Raw genomic sequence first — 17,442 nt, 5'->3', positions numbered from 1 at the left:
TCACTTTCATTAACTGTGATGCAGGCAGTACAACATTAAAATCTTTAGCAAATGTGTCATGTCATGGTTGAGGTTAGTATGTTCCTCCACTGCAGAGCTATTGCTATTTTTGTAAATATTACCCCTAAAGAGGTAAGCAGCAACACTCAGAGTGCTCCAAAAACCTTATTTATGTATCTACAAATATATCTTGGCAGCAGAGGTTTTTTCTGTCCGCTTGAAAAGTCGGACATCTTTACAAACGGACAGTGAACGACAGGCACGGAGTGCAAAAGAACGCACCCGATCGCCATTTAAATGAATGAAAAGTGTCACGGACACAGCTAGTGTCCGCTCCTAATGTCCGTGCGAGTTTTTGAACGACAGACACTGACGGTAGTGTGAACGCCCCCTAAAATGAAGAGTGACCCACTGTAAACAGAAGTTTTGGAGTTCTTCCCCTTCATCAGTACAGTACAGGGGTTGGGTACAAGTACAAGCAGTACCCAACCCCTTTGCTAAAAGAATTCAAATGTGTTGAATTATAGACAAGATCTAAAGAGGTGAGTCTACACATACGTACTGTGAAGTTCACCCAGTTGTTTTTTTTTCTCCCCTAAAGCAATCTGTTATATGCAGACCGCAATATTGTATTAATGTGGCAATCAAGTCCCTCATATAAACAGATAAAATATGGACTTCTATCTTTATTATATATTGGCTCTATACCATAGAGAAGCCTTTTGCTCGTACATTTCCATTTTTTTTCGTAGCTTGTTGGCCACATTCACATACATGCCCTCATATTATATGTCCTTTTAGTCAATCATGTATGTTGAAACAGATTGTAGTTCTCTTCAGTTTAATTGGTGGCGGCATCTTCTTCTTGTATTAGGCACATTCAGAACAGTTCTCCAAGGTTCATATTGGAGACCTAAATTGTAGACTTGTGCAATAGCACTATCCACACACCAAATTCAGAGCATTACGGACAGAGTTGTAGCTAGACTTTTTATAACCTGGGGCAAAGGTTCGGTTCACCACCCTTAGGGTCCATTCACACAGAGTTTTTTGGTGAGGATTTTTGCACTGAAAATCCACAAGTGGATTCTGACGTGGTTTCAGCGTCAAAAAACTCTGTGTGAATGGAACCTTAGGCTGTAACGTTGCAGAAATGCAGCTTTTTTTTTTTTTGCAGATTTTGTTGTGGGTTTTTGAACCAAAGTCAGGAGTGGCTACAAAAGGACTGGGAGATATACAGGAAGTTCTTATACTTCTACCTTCTGCTCAATCCACTCTTGGCTTTGGCTCAAAAAAAACCACAACAAAATCTACAACAAAAAAAGCTGCGTTTCCACAATGTGGGGCTTCAGCCTTACTCATGCCCATGTCCCTGTTGCTCCCTCCTATCTACATCCTTGCTATTAGGGTGTATAGTGGATTTTCCGATTAGATGAGCCGACTACACTTATAGCTTCATTATTTGCATCTGTGTATTATCGCTTTTATATAATTTACTCTCTTGACAATCTATTTAAGGTATTTTACACTTTCTAAGGTCTTCTTATAACACTATGAAATGTGTTTAACCTGAATTGTTTGCACCTAATATCAGGGTGGTGGAGTCGGAACCAATTTTGAATGAAATTGGAAAGCGTTAATTCTGGCTTCAAAATAAATGAAAATACATTTTTACTTATATAATTACTATTTGTTACAAATTTACTTTCATAGAAATTCAGTCACTAATATTTGTTGAGTGCGGCCTACCTTTTCATTCTGTACATCGAGGAAGTGATACCTGAATACTGTGTAATGCAAAAATAAATCACTTTTTCACACAACGCAGCTTACGCTAGGTTCACACCTGCGTTCGGCACTCCGTTCTCAGCATGCAAGAAGACGGAAACCACAGAGCAAGTCCGGCCATGAGCGGCGGTGAGCGTTTTATGCTCTCTGCCGCGAAACCGTTTTTTTTAATCCGGACACAGAGTACTGCATGTCCGACTCTGTGTCCGGATTATAAAAAACGGTTTCGCGTCGGAGAGCATAAAACACTCACCGCCGCTCACGGCCGGACAGCTTTCTCACCCATTCAAATGAATGGGTGAGAAAGAGTCCTGCAGGTTTCCGTCTCCTGCCCCTGTTTTGTGCAGGAAACGGAAACCTGCAGAACGGAGACCAGGCACAGATGTGAACGAGCCCTTACTTGTATTTTTATCTACAAATAAAGTAGTTTTCCGATCGCCGCCTTTATTTTCACGAGCTGGAGAATGATATTTAAAATAACAGAATAATGTGTTATGGTGAGGAGCCTGTAAAGCTGCAGGCCAGTCTGTACATGAACATAATACAACAAAACATTTTTTTTTTCTAATTTTATTTTTATTCTGTACAGTTACACCTTCGTTGTATAAGGGACAAGCAGGACATAAAAAAACAATTAATAAAAGAGGAAAACCACGCAAAACAAAAAAAGAACTCGGCTATAAAATGACTCCCACACAAAAACCTTTAGTACTCCCCACCCAAAAACAAATCCCAGTCTACACAGAGTGTTGTATTGCCAATTACATTTATCGTGTACCCTTTTTATTCCATATTTCAACTTTAGTTTGAGATTTCACACTTTTTTTTTTTACATACACTAAGAGCAGAATATATCCTACACTATTTCTACTAAATACATGTTAAAATATAAGCATTGTAAGATAATTCCTTCTCTTTGTTCCCATGTCCCGCTTATCCAACTATACTCCATGAAATAAATAATATATTTATGTAAGAGAATAATAACCACAACTTGTATTGCTTGAAAGAAAAATAATATTGAGAATTTCTCTTTAGTGTAAGATGAGGTTGTGGTTCACTGACAGATTTTCAGGTGCTATTCATTACGAGGAGGAGAGGCTATCCTTGGTGGAATAGGTTCCCGGTATTCCTCAGAGAAGCGATGACCTGTTGTACTAGTGTGTGACTACTGTAGCCAATCACTGGACTTAGTGGTCACTTGTCTAACTTAAAGGGGTTTCCCACAAAACTCTATCTATAGGACAGTGGGGTTCCAATCCCTCAGACTCCCACTGATCAGGAGAATAGGGGATTTTAGCACTTATCTAGGCGCTCCCACCAAAATGAATCAAATGGTATGTGCTCTACCTAAACACTGCTCCATTTAGAACGAGGGCAAAAGTCCCCCTTTCTCCTATCATAGGGAATATGAGAAGACAGACCCCACTGATGAATAAGGGATAACTTGTTTCGTGGGCAACACTAATGAGGTCAGTGACTGGCTGCAGCAGTGACATGCCAATGTGGCATATTAGTGCTTCTGGGGGTAAACAAAGACTGTCAGGGGTCAGTAAAGCATTTGTGTTTAAAGGAGGATCTTTTACCAACTATTTACATCCTTCAATATATGTGCTGTTCTGCTAATGCCACGAAAATTGGAATTTATTCTCTAGCCCCTAATGTTCCTAAACAATCAATGCTGTTGATTTCCGCATCCAATATGCCGAATAAGCCCTCTACTGTCAGATGGGCATTCCCAGACTTTCTGTTTCAGTTAAGGACTACCCGCCTTATTGTAGACAACCTAATTAACATAATGAATCTTGAAAATAACAGCACCAATTACTCAAAAGAGAAAGAAATCCCAACCACTGAATCAGTACCTATTATAGGATGCAAAGAGATGTAATGAAAGGTCCTCTTGCAGTGGCAGGAATTTAACAAGCAATTTCTGTTGTAGCAACTTCTATAGTTTCATATTATAATTTGTTTTACTTAATTTAATATAAGAGCTTCCAAACTCTGACTTTCAATCTTGTCAACATTAACCGCCATATTTTTTTTAGGTCTGCTTAACAATCCCTAAAACTCCTCTCAAGCACCAATGGATAATACAGAGGTGACAAGCCATACCAGCAAGGAGACAAATTTTCACATGCAGTTCATTAGGCCAAAGTGAGAAGCTGATCCAAAAGTAAAGAGATATGCAAGTCTTCTCTTTATACTTTCCATTCATCTATGGTTCGCTTCTAGCTGTGGCTGAAAAAAACCTGCAAGTGTCTATCTGGCTTAGATTTACCTACCAAAACTAACACAGCCTTGATGTCCTGAGCATACCCCAAATATACACATACAGAGCTTATGCATTTCAATCACTACAACAATGCACAAAATGGCATGAGGCACAAGCATTATTGATGGGACGGCGCACTGGGCAACCCAGACATGCCGATAACGCATCTCTCACATTAGCTGTAAAATGGAGAAAGGTCCCTCAAAAGTTTATATATTGGTAACTTCACATAGATTTGTATGTACAACTGCAAGTCCAGATGTAGCAGAGCTGAATGAATCATTTAACAGTTTGCTGCTGTGTTATATGGAAATCACAATAATGCTGCAGTCCTATGTAAATTGGGCAGCACATTGTGGTGAGCGGTGTTAAATAATAAATCAGCTCTGTCACATCTATTGTATATATAAAATGTACTGTTGCTTCCTATCGTCATTGCTGACATTCATTACAATTGCCTTTTTTTTTTTTTTTTAAATGACCCCCCTCATGCTATAGTGATGATTCTGTCTCATAATCTTGGCCCTGCCCAACAGTTTACAACAGAAACCTATGGAAGTTCATGAGTCTTAGCTATCAGGAATGATTCTTGCATGCTGTATGTATAAAGAAGGCCTTCAGAGACCACACAGACTTTACTACGGCATAATATAGACAATGAAAATACACATTTTACATGAACCCACTCAAAGCCAGAAGAGAATGCACTTTTTGTGGCACATCTGGAAGAAAGAGATGCCAAATATATTTCCGTAGAAGGCTGATGATTTGTGCTGTGGATTTGGGTCTCTCCCACTACTGTCTGTGTTGTTGGTTCGGTGGGTCTCTGTGTAGTCTCTTGTAGAAAATATGGCAAAGACCTTAACGTCTGAACCAGAACCAGCTGTTGAGGAGCCAGAAGGCCACAGTGATGGAGTACATTACCATTTCTCTCTTGACCCTCTCCTTATTCTCCTCTTCCAGGAGGAGAAGACGTCTGTTTAGCTTGATTATCTGTGAATTTAGAGAATAACCTGTGATATCATGTAGATTCAGGTCGGATTCATTACTTGCCCAATTCATTGAACCAATGTGGTGAAACAGGAATTTAAAGGCTGAAGGGCAGAAAACATACTAGAAACAATAGTAGGGGTCCTGGAGGATTGATTATTATGGAAAAAGGGTCGGTAATCCTCATAATACTCACATAATAGTCAGTAATACTGTTCGATGGCTTCAGTTCACAATAACGATACTTTAGGATTACCTAGTAACATTTGCGATTGTGCCTTTCAATGCAAAACTACAGTACAAATGTCTGACTGGAAATAAGAGCCAATTTGTGTGCCCCATAACTAGGGGACATGGCTGCATGCTACACTGCAGAGCTCAGTGCGGATCTGTACTGTATTGCACAGTGCCAGTCATTACTTGACATAGTAGCTGGCTTTTCAAAGTCTTGTGGGACCAAACTAACCTGGAGTCACAGAAATTTGCCTGATGAATGGCTCACCCCTCATTTTCTTAGGGTCAGTTCACATGTGAACTGCCCGCGCGGGTTTTGACACCGAGAGAGACGCGGCGAGCCGCGTCTCTCTCTTGTCAAAACCCACCTGCCGCGACCATCACGGTCGCGGCTTTCCCCTCCGCTGTCGGCTCAAATGAATGAGCCGACATAGGAGGGAGCTGCCGGGGACATTTATCTGTGAACATCAGTTATATAAAGTTTTACTTGAATGAGAGCAGGCTGCTCCCACTCCCGGTCCATCACTGTAGCTTCCGTCCTATTCATCTCTACTCTCCTGATTCTGATATATGAGTATTTGACAATAGGCAATTTCACCCATACAACATTATGACAAACCTGTCTTCTAAGCGAAGCTGCATCCACTAATGACAGGTCATCTGGTGTCCCATCCATGGTGGCATCCAATGATGAAACTGCGTACCTACAGAAGAACAATGTATACACAGTTACTAATAGAGAATACACAACTTCTGATCAAAGGTTAGTGGCAAGAAGCTAGTAAATCACTCCATGTGCCTACTCACTAGCTGTAGCCCCACCTAGAAAACTCTATTTAGATTAACAACATTTTTTCAGGGTTATGGAACATGTTGTACCTAACCTGATTAGGGCAGCAAGCTATGGGATTTTCCATTTTCTGATATACTTTATTTATATCTCTCTTATAAAGGCTTTTGAATGGGTTCTAGGGGATAAATTTGATAGCTAAAGGTCCGACCTCTCAAACCCCCATCGACCATACAAAGTGGGTCCCCATGTAAATGTCTATACATTAATTTCTGTGGGACTGATGGACATAGTCAAGCACAGAGCTTAGTTCCTGTATATATGTGCAGTCCTTCTCCATTCACATAGGATGACCTTGGACCTCCCCCCCCAACCCTTCACCTTCTCAAGACCCGTAGTGGTAACAATAGTGGAGCCACCCTCAGCGGTCAGGACACTTAATCCTCTAATCCCATTGGAAAACCCCTTTAACATTAGAAGGTGAAGACCTCGCTATATTTTTGGAGTCACATTACAGAAAAATAATAAAGCTGTTGCTAGTATTTATAACTAGAGCTTTATAAATATTTTTGTGTAGGTTTATAATCCTACTTACCTACTTCTTTGCCTTTCTACCCCTTACTTTAAGGGACTATGGACTACATTGATATTAGTAGATGTATACACACACTATTATTTTCTATATTGGAGGTGCAATGTTTTTTGTGGTAGCAAATTATTAACCGCGAGCTCTGAAAACTCAAAGGGTTTGTCCAGGATTTAGATTTATATGGGCTATCCTTAAAGAGGACCTTTCACCATATCCGGGCACAGGCAGTTCTATATACTGCCAGAAAGCTGACAGTGCGCTGAATTCAGCGCACTGTCAGCTTTCTGGCAGTATATAACACTGCCTGTGCCCAGATATGGTGAAAGGTCCTCTTTAAGATAGGCCATAAATATGTGATTGCTGGATGGGTCAACAGTTGGCCCCCCACCAATCAGCTGTAAGGGGCCACTCTCTACACCCATAATCTACACTGCACGGAGCTTGAAGCAGTTGGCTCTGTACCCTGTATAGTGGCAGGAGCAGGTCTGTATATCAGTTCCCACTGAAGTCAATGGAAGCTGAGCTGCTGTACCCGCACCCAGCCTCTATACAGGGATCCAAACTAGCTGCTTCCAGCCCTTTGTTGTGTATAGCATGCTCAGAAACGTTCCCATACAGCAGATTCATGTGGGGGCCAGCTAAATTCAGGAAAACCCCTTTAAGCATGAAATTAGAAGAAAAAAAAAACAATGTACCATGCAGCCAAAATGTAATTCCTGTAAAATTAAGGCATGCAGATTTATATAAAATGGTCATCTGATTTCAAAGCTTTTGCACGGAAAAATTAATCCGTTCTTTCAAATCAAACCAGTGAAATACGAGTGAGCTAAACATTATGGAGGACCTTTCACCACCTCCACCAATTTAAGTTCTTAGCATCTGTTAATAGTTGTCGCTCCACCGATTCATTTGCAGTTGGAATTTTTTCACTAGCTCTCACCATTCCAGAGCAACAAATGCAGGTAATTTTAGTGCCTGATGTGCCATTTCAGCTCTGTAATGTCAGAAGGGCGGTGTCAGGCAGGGGGCGTGATTCAGAGCTCCAATCAGAGGCAGCCAGTGTCAGAGCTCAGAATCACACCCCTTGTCTGCTCCTGCCTGACACCGCCCTCCTGACAGTACAGAGACTAAACAGAATGGAAGGTATCAGAAATAAAAGAATTGATTGCTCGGGAATGGCGCGAGCTAGAGAAAAAAATCCAAGTATTAGAAGAGCTACAGATATTAACTGATGTAAAGAACTGAACTTTTTGGAGATGGTGAAAGGTTCTCTTTAAGGACTGTGTCAGATGGGTAATTTATCTGCTCAGGGTACTCCATGGACCCTTGGCTGTTACAACTTGCCTATGTGTCTGTAATGCAGGCAATTTAAAGAGGGCTGCTACCTACAAAAGAAGAGCTGTCACCACTCCTGACACATCTGTTTAAGTAAATATTTCTGCGGGAAGAAAAAAATGTTGGAGCATCTGTTCAAAGTTCCTCGGTTATTCCTACAAGAAATTTCTGAATAAATTGATAACTGGGTGTTATCAACATACCCGGACATTGACTATCTGATGCTGAGAGCGCCAGACTTTGTAGGAACAATCCCCTCTTGACAAAAGGAATTGCAATTTTTTTCATAGGAGGAATAACAGAGCAGTAGCACAACACAGAGATATAATAAAAGATGCTCTGGATTATTTCAATAGGGAACACAATTGCTTACTACAGCAAAGTCAGGAGCACTAACAGGTCCTCTTTAAAGGGGAATTCTGGTATCAATAAGGGTTACAACTTTTTATGATAAAAAGTATAATTTATCCAACATATCCGATATTGACTTTACTCGGACTTTATAGTCCCAGTCAAATAAATATCCCACTGACCCAGCCGTAGAACTGTGATAAGCAGAATTATCTGTGATAAGCAGAATTATCAGTACCTATGCAGTGATATACAAGCAGCACACTGGCTTACATTGCTGATTACCTTGTATTATCATGATGAGGAGGAGCAGGAGCAGAGACTGAAGACCCTCCACGCAAGACAGGCCTGGAGCAGTTAGAAGGAAAAACAAGGACAGAAGGGGAAGGTGAAGACAAGAAGGGCAGGAAACAGAAATCACTCAACAGCTGTAAGTTTGGGAGTGACAAATGCCCACATTGGTGGAGAGATATCTAAATGCACTGCAGGGAGTGGCAGTGGGGTATTAGGACAGGGAACAGGGAAGACATTCACCTGCGGTTTTCATCCAGCACATCGAGGACCTGCTGATAAGCCCTGCGGGTGGAGGTCTGGATGAGCGACAGAATGCCACGGGCAGAGAAAAGATCTGCTCCATCTGCGGGGAGCGAGGGAGCAGGGTTCGGGCGGCCTGTGGGGGCAGGTGGAGTCGGGCTGACCGGAGGAGAGCAGCAAAGAGAAACACAGAAGTCAGACCGTGTGTGTGTGTGACAAAGAAAGCTGGATACATATGACTGCTGATATGGACATTAGGGAAAGTACAGCGATGAACGAGGCGCAGCAGGAGAGGTAGAGGTCTAGGTACCAGGTAGGAATTCAGCAAGGGAGAAAGAAGCATCAGAAAAGAGAAACAAAACGTGGAAAGGGAAAAACTAAGTGCAGGTACACAGCAATAATCCACAAGAGATTGAGCAGAAGAAACGGAGTATGAGAAGAAGGAACAGCAAGGAGAAAAGCAGTACACATGCATGTTCTAGGAGTCACTACAGATGGCATGACACAAGGACAGAGAGTGAACAGCCAATCCTCAGGCAGCAGTTGTCTACTACTCAGACATCCTAAGGTTAAAGACAAATTTCTATACAAACTTTGCAAATAGCCTTGGTGAAACATCTTTTATTTCTTTATGTATAAATCTCCATGTGCGTCTTTATTATAATATACAGAAATCACTGCATAATCTGGTCCTGCAGATATAACCCCATCCACTGCCTTCTGCCCCTCACTAACTTACATTCAATAAGTTAGCATCAAAGTAAGAAGAGATGGATGGCAAAATCACTGCAGGATCAGGAGCTACATAGAAGCAAAAAGGCACCTGGAAATTTGTAATACTTTTGCAAAGTTTCTCATATCTTGGAAACACAGGAACGATATAACTCTCGCTGTGAAGAAGGGCTTTCTCTTTAAAAGGGTATTTTTTAGGCTAAATATTCGAATTAAAGATCGAAAAGGATCCAACGTCCAGGCACAACTCACAGGAAACACCTAAGCACAGCTCCATACAATTGAACAGCAGCTGTGCTTGGTATCGCAACTCTGCCCATTCACGTGAATAGGACGGAGCTATGATCAGGCCATGAGACTAATGAATGAGCGGTCACATGTGAAGCGGAAGCAGTGCTTAGCTGATCCGCAGCGGTTCTGAATGTTGGACCCCCATGGACATTCAACTGCTGACCTATCCTAAGAATAGGTCAATAAGTTAGAAGTCCCAGAAAACCCATTTAATTAAGAGTAGTTTCCTACTTACCACAGCATAACCCTAACAGTATTAGGTTGTGTTCATATCAGTGCTGAAGGCTTCTTTAGTAGATCCAGTCAAAAATACCGGACAAAATAGATCAAACTTTGGCAATTTGTCTGATAAAATACTAGGCCTCACAACAGAAACCTGACAGACACCTTTAAAGTCAACATGGTCAGTCAGTCTGTTGGTGTAGACCATGCGCCAAATTAGTCACTTCTGCCCATTTTTAGGAGCAAAACCTCAAGGAAAACAGAACAACGGAAATAATTTGCACAGAAGTGAACAGATTCTTAAAGGAAACTTTCCCATTAATAACATTTATCCCCTATCCCATAGATCAATGTTTGACATGGGGTCCAGCTTCTGTGACTCCCAGTGATTATGAGAATTGGGTCCCAATAGAGCACCATGTGAATGGAGTAGTGATGTGCATTGCCCTCTATGGAACTTTGGGTATGGTAATCTACAGTATTACCATAGAAGTAAATGGATTAGGGGCTCACCAATGTACCATCCACTTGGGGTATTTCGGAGACCCATTTTTGGGATCATTGGGTGTCTCAGTGGTCAAAAAAACTATGCCCTATCCAGTGGATGAGTTATAAATGTTATTAATGGTAAAATCCTTTAACTATACAGAAGATGAATATATAGAGAAATCTTATCTGTAATGCACCGTAATTTAAGTCCACAACACAGTTCATTTACTGAAGATATACAACACAGACCAAGCCCTCCTGGCATATGATTAGGTAATGGCTGTAAACCCCAGATAAAAATATATCTCCAAGAAACATGAAGGCTCTGTGCTTACTGGCTTTGGGACTTTGTTCGGATGTATGCTGGATGTAAACCTAGGAACTTTTACTGAGACAGAGTGAACATAGCCTAATGTGCAAAAGCAAATGAACCTTATTTTATTGCAATAGAGACTAACCAACCAAATTTTCTAGAGAAAGTATGAGATTCCTGAGCTGTTACTACCAAAAGATGATGGCTTCTAGAGATGAGCGAACACTATTCGGAACAGCCGTTTCAAATAGCACGCTCCCATAGAAATGAATGGATGTAGCCGGCACGTGGGAGGTTAAGCGGCCGGCCGCTGGCAAAGTCCATTCATTTCTATGGGAACGTGCTATTCGAGACGGCTGTTCCGAATAGTATTCGCTCATCTCTAATGGCTTCCCTTTGCACTTAAATTCTACCTATGCGGTACATGCCTTGCACCTTTTCTATGTGTTCCATGATTAGAATCCTGCTATTGCCTGTATAGTTTATGCCCTTTAGAGCCAAATAACCCGCACGCAAGGCTCCTGTAGTTCGTCATAACCTCACCACCTGCCCTCTGCTTATTACATTTGAGGCCTTCTTCATTCTGCCTTCCTAAGTGTTACTTGTGTATATCTGACTAAACGATAAGCAGAAGACAGCACTTATATGTTATCTAAAATTTATGGTGTTTATTAGGTGGAAAGAAATCTGAAGAAACAAAATTAATCTGTCATCACAAAGGTCACCTGCATTTATACCAAAGTGATGTCTGGGTATATAAAGTTCTTCGATCTGAGTAATAGACTTTGTCTAGTCTGGCCAAAAGAACATGGCGCGCTGAAATAGCAGGGAAAACGTATGGACAGAAGTGGCGCTGTTATGGGGAAAAAGAAAAATAAGGTGAGGAGATTGTAAGATTCTGTGAAAACATCTATGAAGTGCTCTATTAATGTGATGAAGAACCTATTCTATAGTGGGGACGTAACATAAGTACAAAAGCCTTTCCTCTGTCCAGAACATAGCCTTATACAGCGCCCCCAGTGTACTCGATTGTGTGCTTGTATCTTATTATATTACCATTTAGGATGTAAAGAACACAATACAACTTAAATGCAATACATATCTTAAGCATCTATAGTATAGTGTAGACAAAACATACATAGAAGAGCATTTCCTCTGTCCAGGACATACCTTCATACAGCGCCTCAATGTACTCGACTGTGGAAAAAAGTATCTGCTTGTATTCTATTACATCACCAGCTAAGATGCAAATAACACAATACAATTTAAAAGCACTACAAATCTAACACACAAAGGAGAGAGAAAAGAAAGCTCTTCATTGTAACATCATTTATTTCACATACAATGATGTAGACTGTAAAGTATGCAGCTTGTAATATACTCACATAGAGTCATTTCTGACCAGCTGTCCATTGTGTCTCACGGTGTTCTCACTGACGGAGCGCTCTCTCTTCTGACGCCCCATGACTCTCTGCACCTAAACAATTCAGTTGGTTCCATTAAAATGAAGTCATGAATTATTATCATTTTTTTTGCCTTCATTCACACACTCAGGGCCTCTAAATAGTAACTTAAGGATCATTTCCAAGGAATGCCACGATGTGCTATATCTTTATAATAGGTAGGTGTGCTGCTGTGCAGGGAAAGAACGTGAAGAGGCCACAGAGCTAGAGAAGTGCTGCAGCCCTGAAGTCGGGCCTCAATGATCAGAAAGTGATATCCTAGGAATACGCCATAACATGGGAATAACCTTTTATTTAAACGGTCTGCACTACATCAAACTTTTTAGATATGGACAAAGATCTGAAGGTAGAAAACTCAGTGAGGCCCATTGCTGCCTACCTGATTCTTAGACCATACATCACCTATTAGTTATTACACGATTTTTAGACTTGCCTCATCATTTTGGGGAGTGATTGGTGTGGGTCTTTCCAAGTCCAGGAAATCCAGTGGTCTTTCACTCAGGGTCAATACCCGAGGTGGAGTCTTCAGTGCCAAAGGTTCAAAAGGGGTAGTCTGAATCAGATCTAGATCTGCGGGTCTTGAAAAAGAGGCTTCCTCATTCTGACCTGGGAAATATTTAGAAGAAATATGAGAATGGGAGAGAACTTAAACAGCAGGATTCCAGGAGAGTGATAAGTCTCAATTCTTCTAAGTGTGAGGTGTCTAGTAGTGTTCAAGACTTTACAAACTCACCTGCCACAACAATTCTCTCAGGAACCTGCATAATGACACCAGGCATGGGAATGTCCACTGGAGGGTTAGGAGCTGCTTCTGCATTGCTTGGAGCGACTTTGAGCTTCTCAGGGACTCTCATTCTCTGACTGATACCCTCTGTATACTCAATGTCATACTGCATACGATTGATTTCCGCCATCTCTGCTGCGGGGGGTGAAAATCCTGCACCGTTCATCCTGGAAAATAAACATGGGAAAGATTTGGAAGAGAGCTGAATAAAACATCACCCATTTATGAATATTAATAGATATTGATTACTTTACAATACAACACAGAATAGATAATGCTCACAACATGGAATCAGAACATATCAGAGGCCTCAGTAAAGAAGCTCCATGAAGACAAAACGTCCTGCTATAAACAGTTTCAGGGCGGGGTCCACATGTCAACTACTCGGAAAGGGTACAAGTGGTTTTTTTTATTAATGCCAAATCACCCAACAAGTTTTCCACACAACATTATGCTGTAATACAAAACTAGAAAAAAAAAAGGCGATGCAAATTACTGCAAAGGGTAAATGCTTGAAGCTAAGGACTATTAATAGACGCACATGTACCCACTAAATAACCCTGAAGAAATGTCAGGGGGCTCTCATAAATGCACTGCTTGGCATGACGACCACCTTCATGCATTATAGAGTCATCTATGGATTTAATCCCTATTCACAATTGGTCCACAGAGTGCTCCTACTAAGTGCTAGACTGCTATCTTTGTATGTACAGACGTGTAGAGTTAGGGAATGTTCTGTTACTGATGAGAACAACAGATATTAGAAGCATATTTCAGCCCCCAAAGGACCGGATAGGTCACCAGAATGTGATCTTACGCAGCCGTTTCTATTGATGTAATAGGAGCAGGGCAACAGCCCCGTCCACTGTATAGCAGTAGTTCCAGAAAACTGCAGCGTAGCACCTATTACTTGAATAGGAGCAGCTGCACATGCTCTCTGCTGTTACTTCTAGCACCCGGACTGCCAAAAAACAGCTGATTTGTACAGAATCCAGATGTTAGATCCCCACAGATCACATACTGATGACCTATTCCACAGGAAAGGATATCAATATGAAAAATCCTTTTCAGGTTAGACAACCGCTTTAACGGTAGTAAAGTGACGGATGCAGACAGAACTCACTGCGGCTGTGTCCGTTACCAATTGAATAGTGTAAAAAAAACCTGTTTCTTTTTGCAATGGGAATAAAAAGTTCTGCATGCAGTTCTAGTCTTCCAACAGAAAATAAAAAATCATGATGGAAGAAAGAGTCTGTGATGCTTTTTCCATGAAGGTGAAGGCAGACAGACACCAAGAATGGAAACCCTGAAGTAAACAAATATAAAAGTATATAAATGATGCAGCATCCTTAAAGGGATTTTAAACGAGTTGAATTCTGATGACCTATTCTTAAGATAGGTCATTGATATATCTGAGTAGTGGGAGCACTAAGGTGAGTGCTGCGTCATACACCATTGATATCATGTCCATACCTCATGTGGCCTGTTTGCAGCTCAGTCAAGTATTTATGATGGGTCATCAATATTCAATTCCTAATGAAACCCCTTTTTAGGTTCAGGCCCCATGTTGCGGAAAAGCAGCTTTTTTTGTTGCAGATTTTGCTGCAGTTTTTTGAGGCAAAACCAAAAATTGCTTCAAAAGGAATGGGAACTATCTAGGAAGCTCTTATACTTCTACCTTCTGCTCAATCCTCTCCTGGCTTTGGCTCAAAGAAAGACAGCAAAACCTGCAACAACAAAAAAGCCGCATTTCCGCAATGTGGGTCCGCAGCCTTAAAATGACAAAAGGAATGCTGCTCATCATACCAATCCCCATGCCAATGTTTCCAAGGTCATATTCTAGTCTCTGTTAACACATCATCATTGAAGTCGGGTTAACACTGCACTTGACCCCTGCAGCCTGCTGTAATGTCTACACTAGAGCGGAAGTAACAGAGACCAGCGAAGCATTAGCCTGTGAATGGGAGGAAAATGTTCAGGTGAGTATTACTCGTTATTTTATAGAAATGCAAGCTCTAGGGAAAATATTTCATGGGACTGCACATCAATTATCAATTTTTACCCTCCAATGTGTTCCCAGCAATGTATATGTGTTTCAATGTAGCTGCAACCTTCCTCAAGTTTCAAAACAGGGGACACGTTAGTCCTTGCATACATATGACGCAGTATGTTTTATACGTTTATAGGTTTTTAAACAAAAAAAAAAAAGCTGCGCTAGTGTAGAGTACATTAGAGAGGTAAAAATGGTGGCAGGTTCTCTTGAGACCAGCTGCACATGTTATTATTATTTATTTATATCATTAATTCCATGGTGCTTTACATTTGGGGGATGATGTGATCTTATACTCCAGAAAGTATGGTCTGTTTATCAGCCATAATTCCCAGAATCTGCTGTATCTGTAGACCCAGGCTCACAGTGTCATAAGGACCTATGTTGCTGTAAGTAAGTGTCTCACCATGTGACCTATGACATATACTGTAAAAACCTTGTGACTTTAGTCACGCTGTGATAGAGTGATTCCCAGCATCACAGACTCATTACTCTGGGGTTACATTAACATGACCAAGGTGCAAAACGTCCATTTTTCAAGGCCATTTTGCACCCAAGTGGTGGCAGTTTTGACAGATTCCCCCCCTCATACGTCACAGTATATGGAGGGATGCATGAAAAAGAACATGATCTATAATTCTGTTACAACAGACCATCAAATAACAGTCATTTGAATAGACAGACATTGAATTTAATGGTGCAGTGTGATGTCCATGTATAAAAAGGAAGTCGCATGGCTGTGATGTGAATACAGCTGAAGTCTGGGTCAGACAGAGGGCAGTCTAGAACATACCGTATGCCCAATGTGTCTATTTTACAGAACCTACAAGTCCCAGTGTATACATTATTATTAATAATAATAATGTGTCAGTGAATAGCTGCATTATCAACACAACTCAGATTATTGGGCAGACTAGAGTGGCTGGTCTAAACCTTCTGTCTCTTACAGTCATATTGCTCAGATTTTGTGTAAATCTTGATATAATAATCTATAGCTACATAATAATATGGTCATATGTAATCACAATGAATAGAGTAATAAGTGAAAATTCTAGAAACAATGCCCTCTGCAGCTACACACAGCCATAATGCCCCATGTCCATAGAAGAGCAGCCAGACAAGCTCCAATGTGACAGCTGCAGCGCCCAACAATAGAGGGCCCTGAACTGTCCTCTATAAGGAGCCTACAGGCAGCCCAGGCCCCAGCAGACGGTGTCCGTGCACACACACCTGCTATCATGGACTCAGCCTCCATAGCCCACCAATTATTATTGTACTCACTGGATATCGCCCTACAGGAGCGCAGCTTCCAGGAAATGACCCTACTCAGCCGCCGTATCCCGGAAATTGGGAGTGCATAGTCACGTGACGGCGACGGAACAGGAACCCGATCCACAAGGAGAGGAGGACGAGTGACGTCATTACAGAACGGTGGACCGGTACCTTTCAGCTGTTCACTGTACTCGTGGTCAATAAAGTTAAGAGGACAAACAAACTCACAGTGTACATGGAATTAGCCACTTACGTGTACGTTGTGCTGTGTGTACTGGTGAATGTATCCAAATGAGCTAGACGGCGGCGGGCAGCCACTAGATGGCGCTGCAGGATTACTTGTCTTGTCTTTGCATTGATAGAGCGCATCATTGTCCCCATACCAACCAATCAGCATGTACTGGCTGATAGCGCAGATCAAACGAAAGCAGATATGTCACCAAACATGGCGCTCAACGAGACATTGGTTTTTCTCATAGCTATATTATGTATAACTTCTGGATATTCCCGCAAAAGGCGATAATCAGACTGGTCCTCACAGTATAGGGCCCCTAGTAAATAATAGGAAGCTTTATTATTCTCTCAGCTAATGGGCACAGCCTGTACATATGGTGTGTCAATGATAGCTACAAATTTGGGACAGTTGAGGAGTAAGGCCTGGTTCATGTCTGCATTTGGTATTCCGCTTGGGGGACCACCGAACATAATACTGAATTCATTACAAAGCAGTTAGCAAAGAAACCACACAAAGCCCATAGACTGTAATGGAGTCTGTGTGTTTTCCACATGGTGTCTGCACGAATAATGCGGAGAGAAGAGCACTGCTTGCTTTTCTGTCTGAATGATTCGAGCAGATACCGCTCGGAAAACACATGGACCTCATTATAGTGTATAGGGTCCGTGTGGTTTCTTTGCTAATCCCATTTTAGTGCGTTCGGTA

At 41.4% G+C, this 17,442-nt stretch overlaps 1 protein-coding gene across 3 annotated transcripts; it reads right to left on the bottom strand.

Moving 5' to 3' along the window:
- Positions 1-2,352: 2,352 nt before the first annotated feature.
- Positions 2,353-16,629, bottom strand: MFF (mitochondrial fission factor). Of its 3 annotated transcripts, XM_075269027.1 has the most exons (8): positions 16,512-16,629; positions 13,130-13,347; positions 12,830-13,002; positions 12,319-12,410; positions 8,887-9,045; positions 8,638-8,700; positions 5,907-5,991; positions 2,353-5,056 (listed from the first exon to the last, which is right to left on the bottom strand). In XM_075269027.1, exons 2-8 carry the CDS (start codon positions 13,344-13,346, stop codon positions 4,925-4,927), a joined length of 921 nt encoding a protein of 306 aa, XP_075125128.1. In that variant the 5' UTR covers position 13,347; positions 16,512-16,629; the 3' UTR covers positions 2,353-4,924. The 3 variants fall into 3 exon arrangements, with proteins under 3 accessions (XP_075125128.1, XP_075125129.1, XP_075125131.1); XM_075269028.1 differs by lacking the exon at positions 8,887-9,045; XM_075269030.1 differs by lacking the exons at positions 8,638-8,700; positions 8,887-9,045.
- Between the last annotated feature and the right edge of the window lie 813 nt (positions 16,630-17,442).

This window comes from Leptodactylus fuscus, chromosome 3 (assembly GCF_031893055.1).
Source record: "Leptodactylus fuscus isolate aLepFus1 chromosome 3, aLepFus1.hap2, whole genome shotgun sequence".
Classification (NCBI taxonomy): Eukaryota; Metazoa; Chordata; class Amphibia; order Anura; family Leptodactylidae; genus Leptodactylus; species Leptodactylus fuscus.
Note: the sequence above shows the minus strand (reverse complement) of the source record. Positions and strands in the feature narration are given on the sequence as shown.

What these genes read in the sequence shown, in the direction of transcription:
- MFF (XM_075269027.1), bottom strand. Translation starts at nt 13,346, where the DNA reads ATGAACGGTGCAGGATTTTCACCCCCCGCAGCAGAGATGGCGGAAATC. An exon ending in TCACTCCCCAAAATGATGAG is followed by an intron (nt 12,411 to 12,829) that starts GCAAGTCTAAAA and finishes TGAATTGTTTAG; the next exon opens with GTGCAGAGAGTCATGGGGCG. An exon ending in CCTCATCATGATAATACAAG is followed by an intron (nt 5,992 to 8,637) that starts GTAATCAGCAAT and finishes GTTCTTCTGTAG; the next exon opens with GTACGCAGTTTCATCATTGG.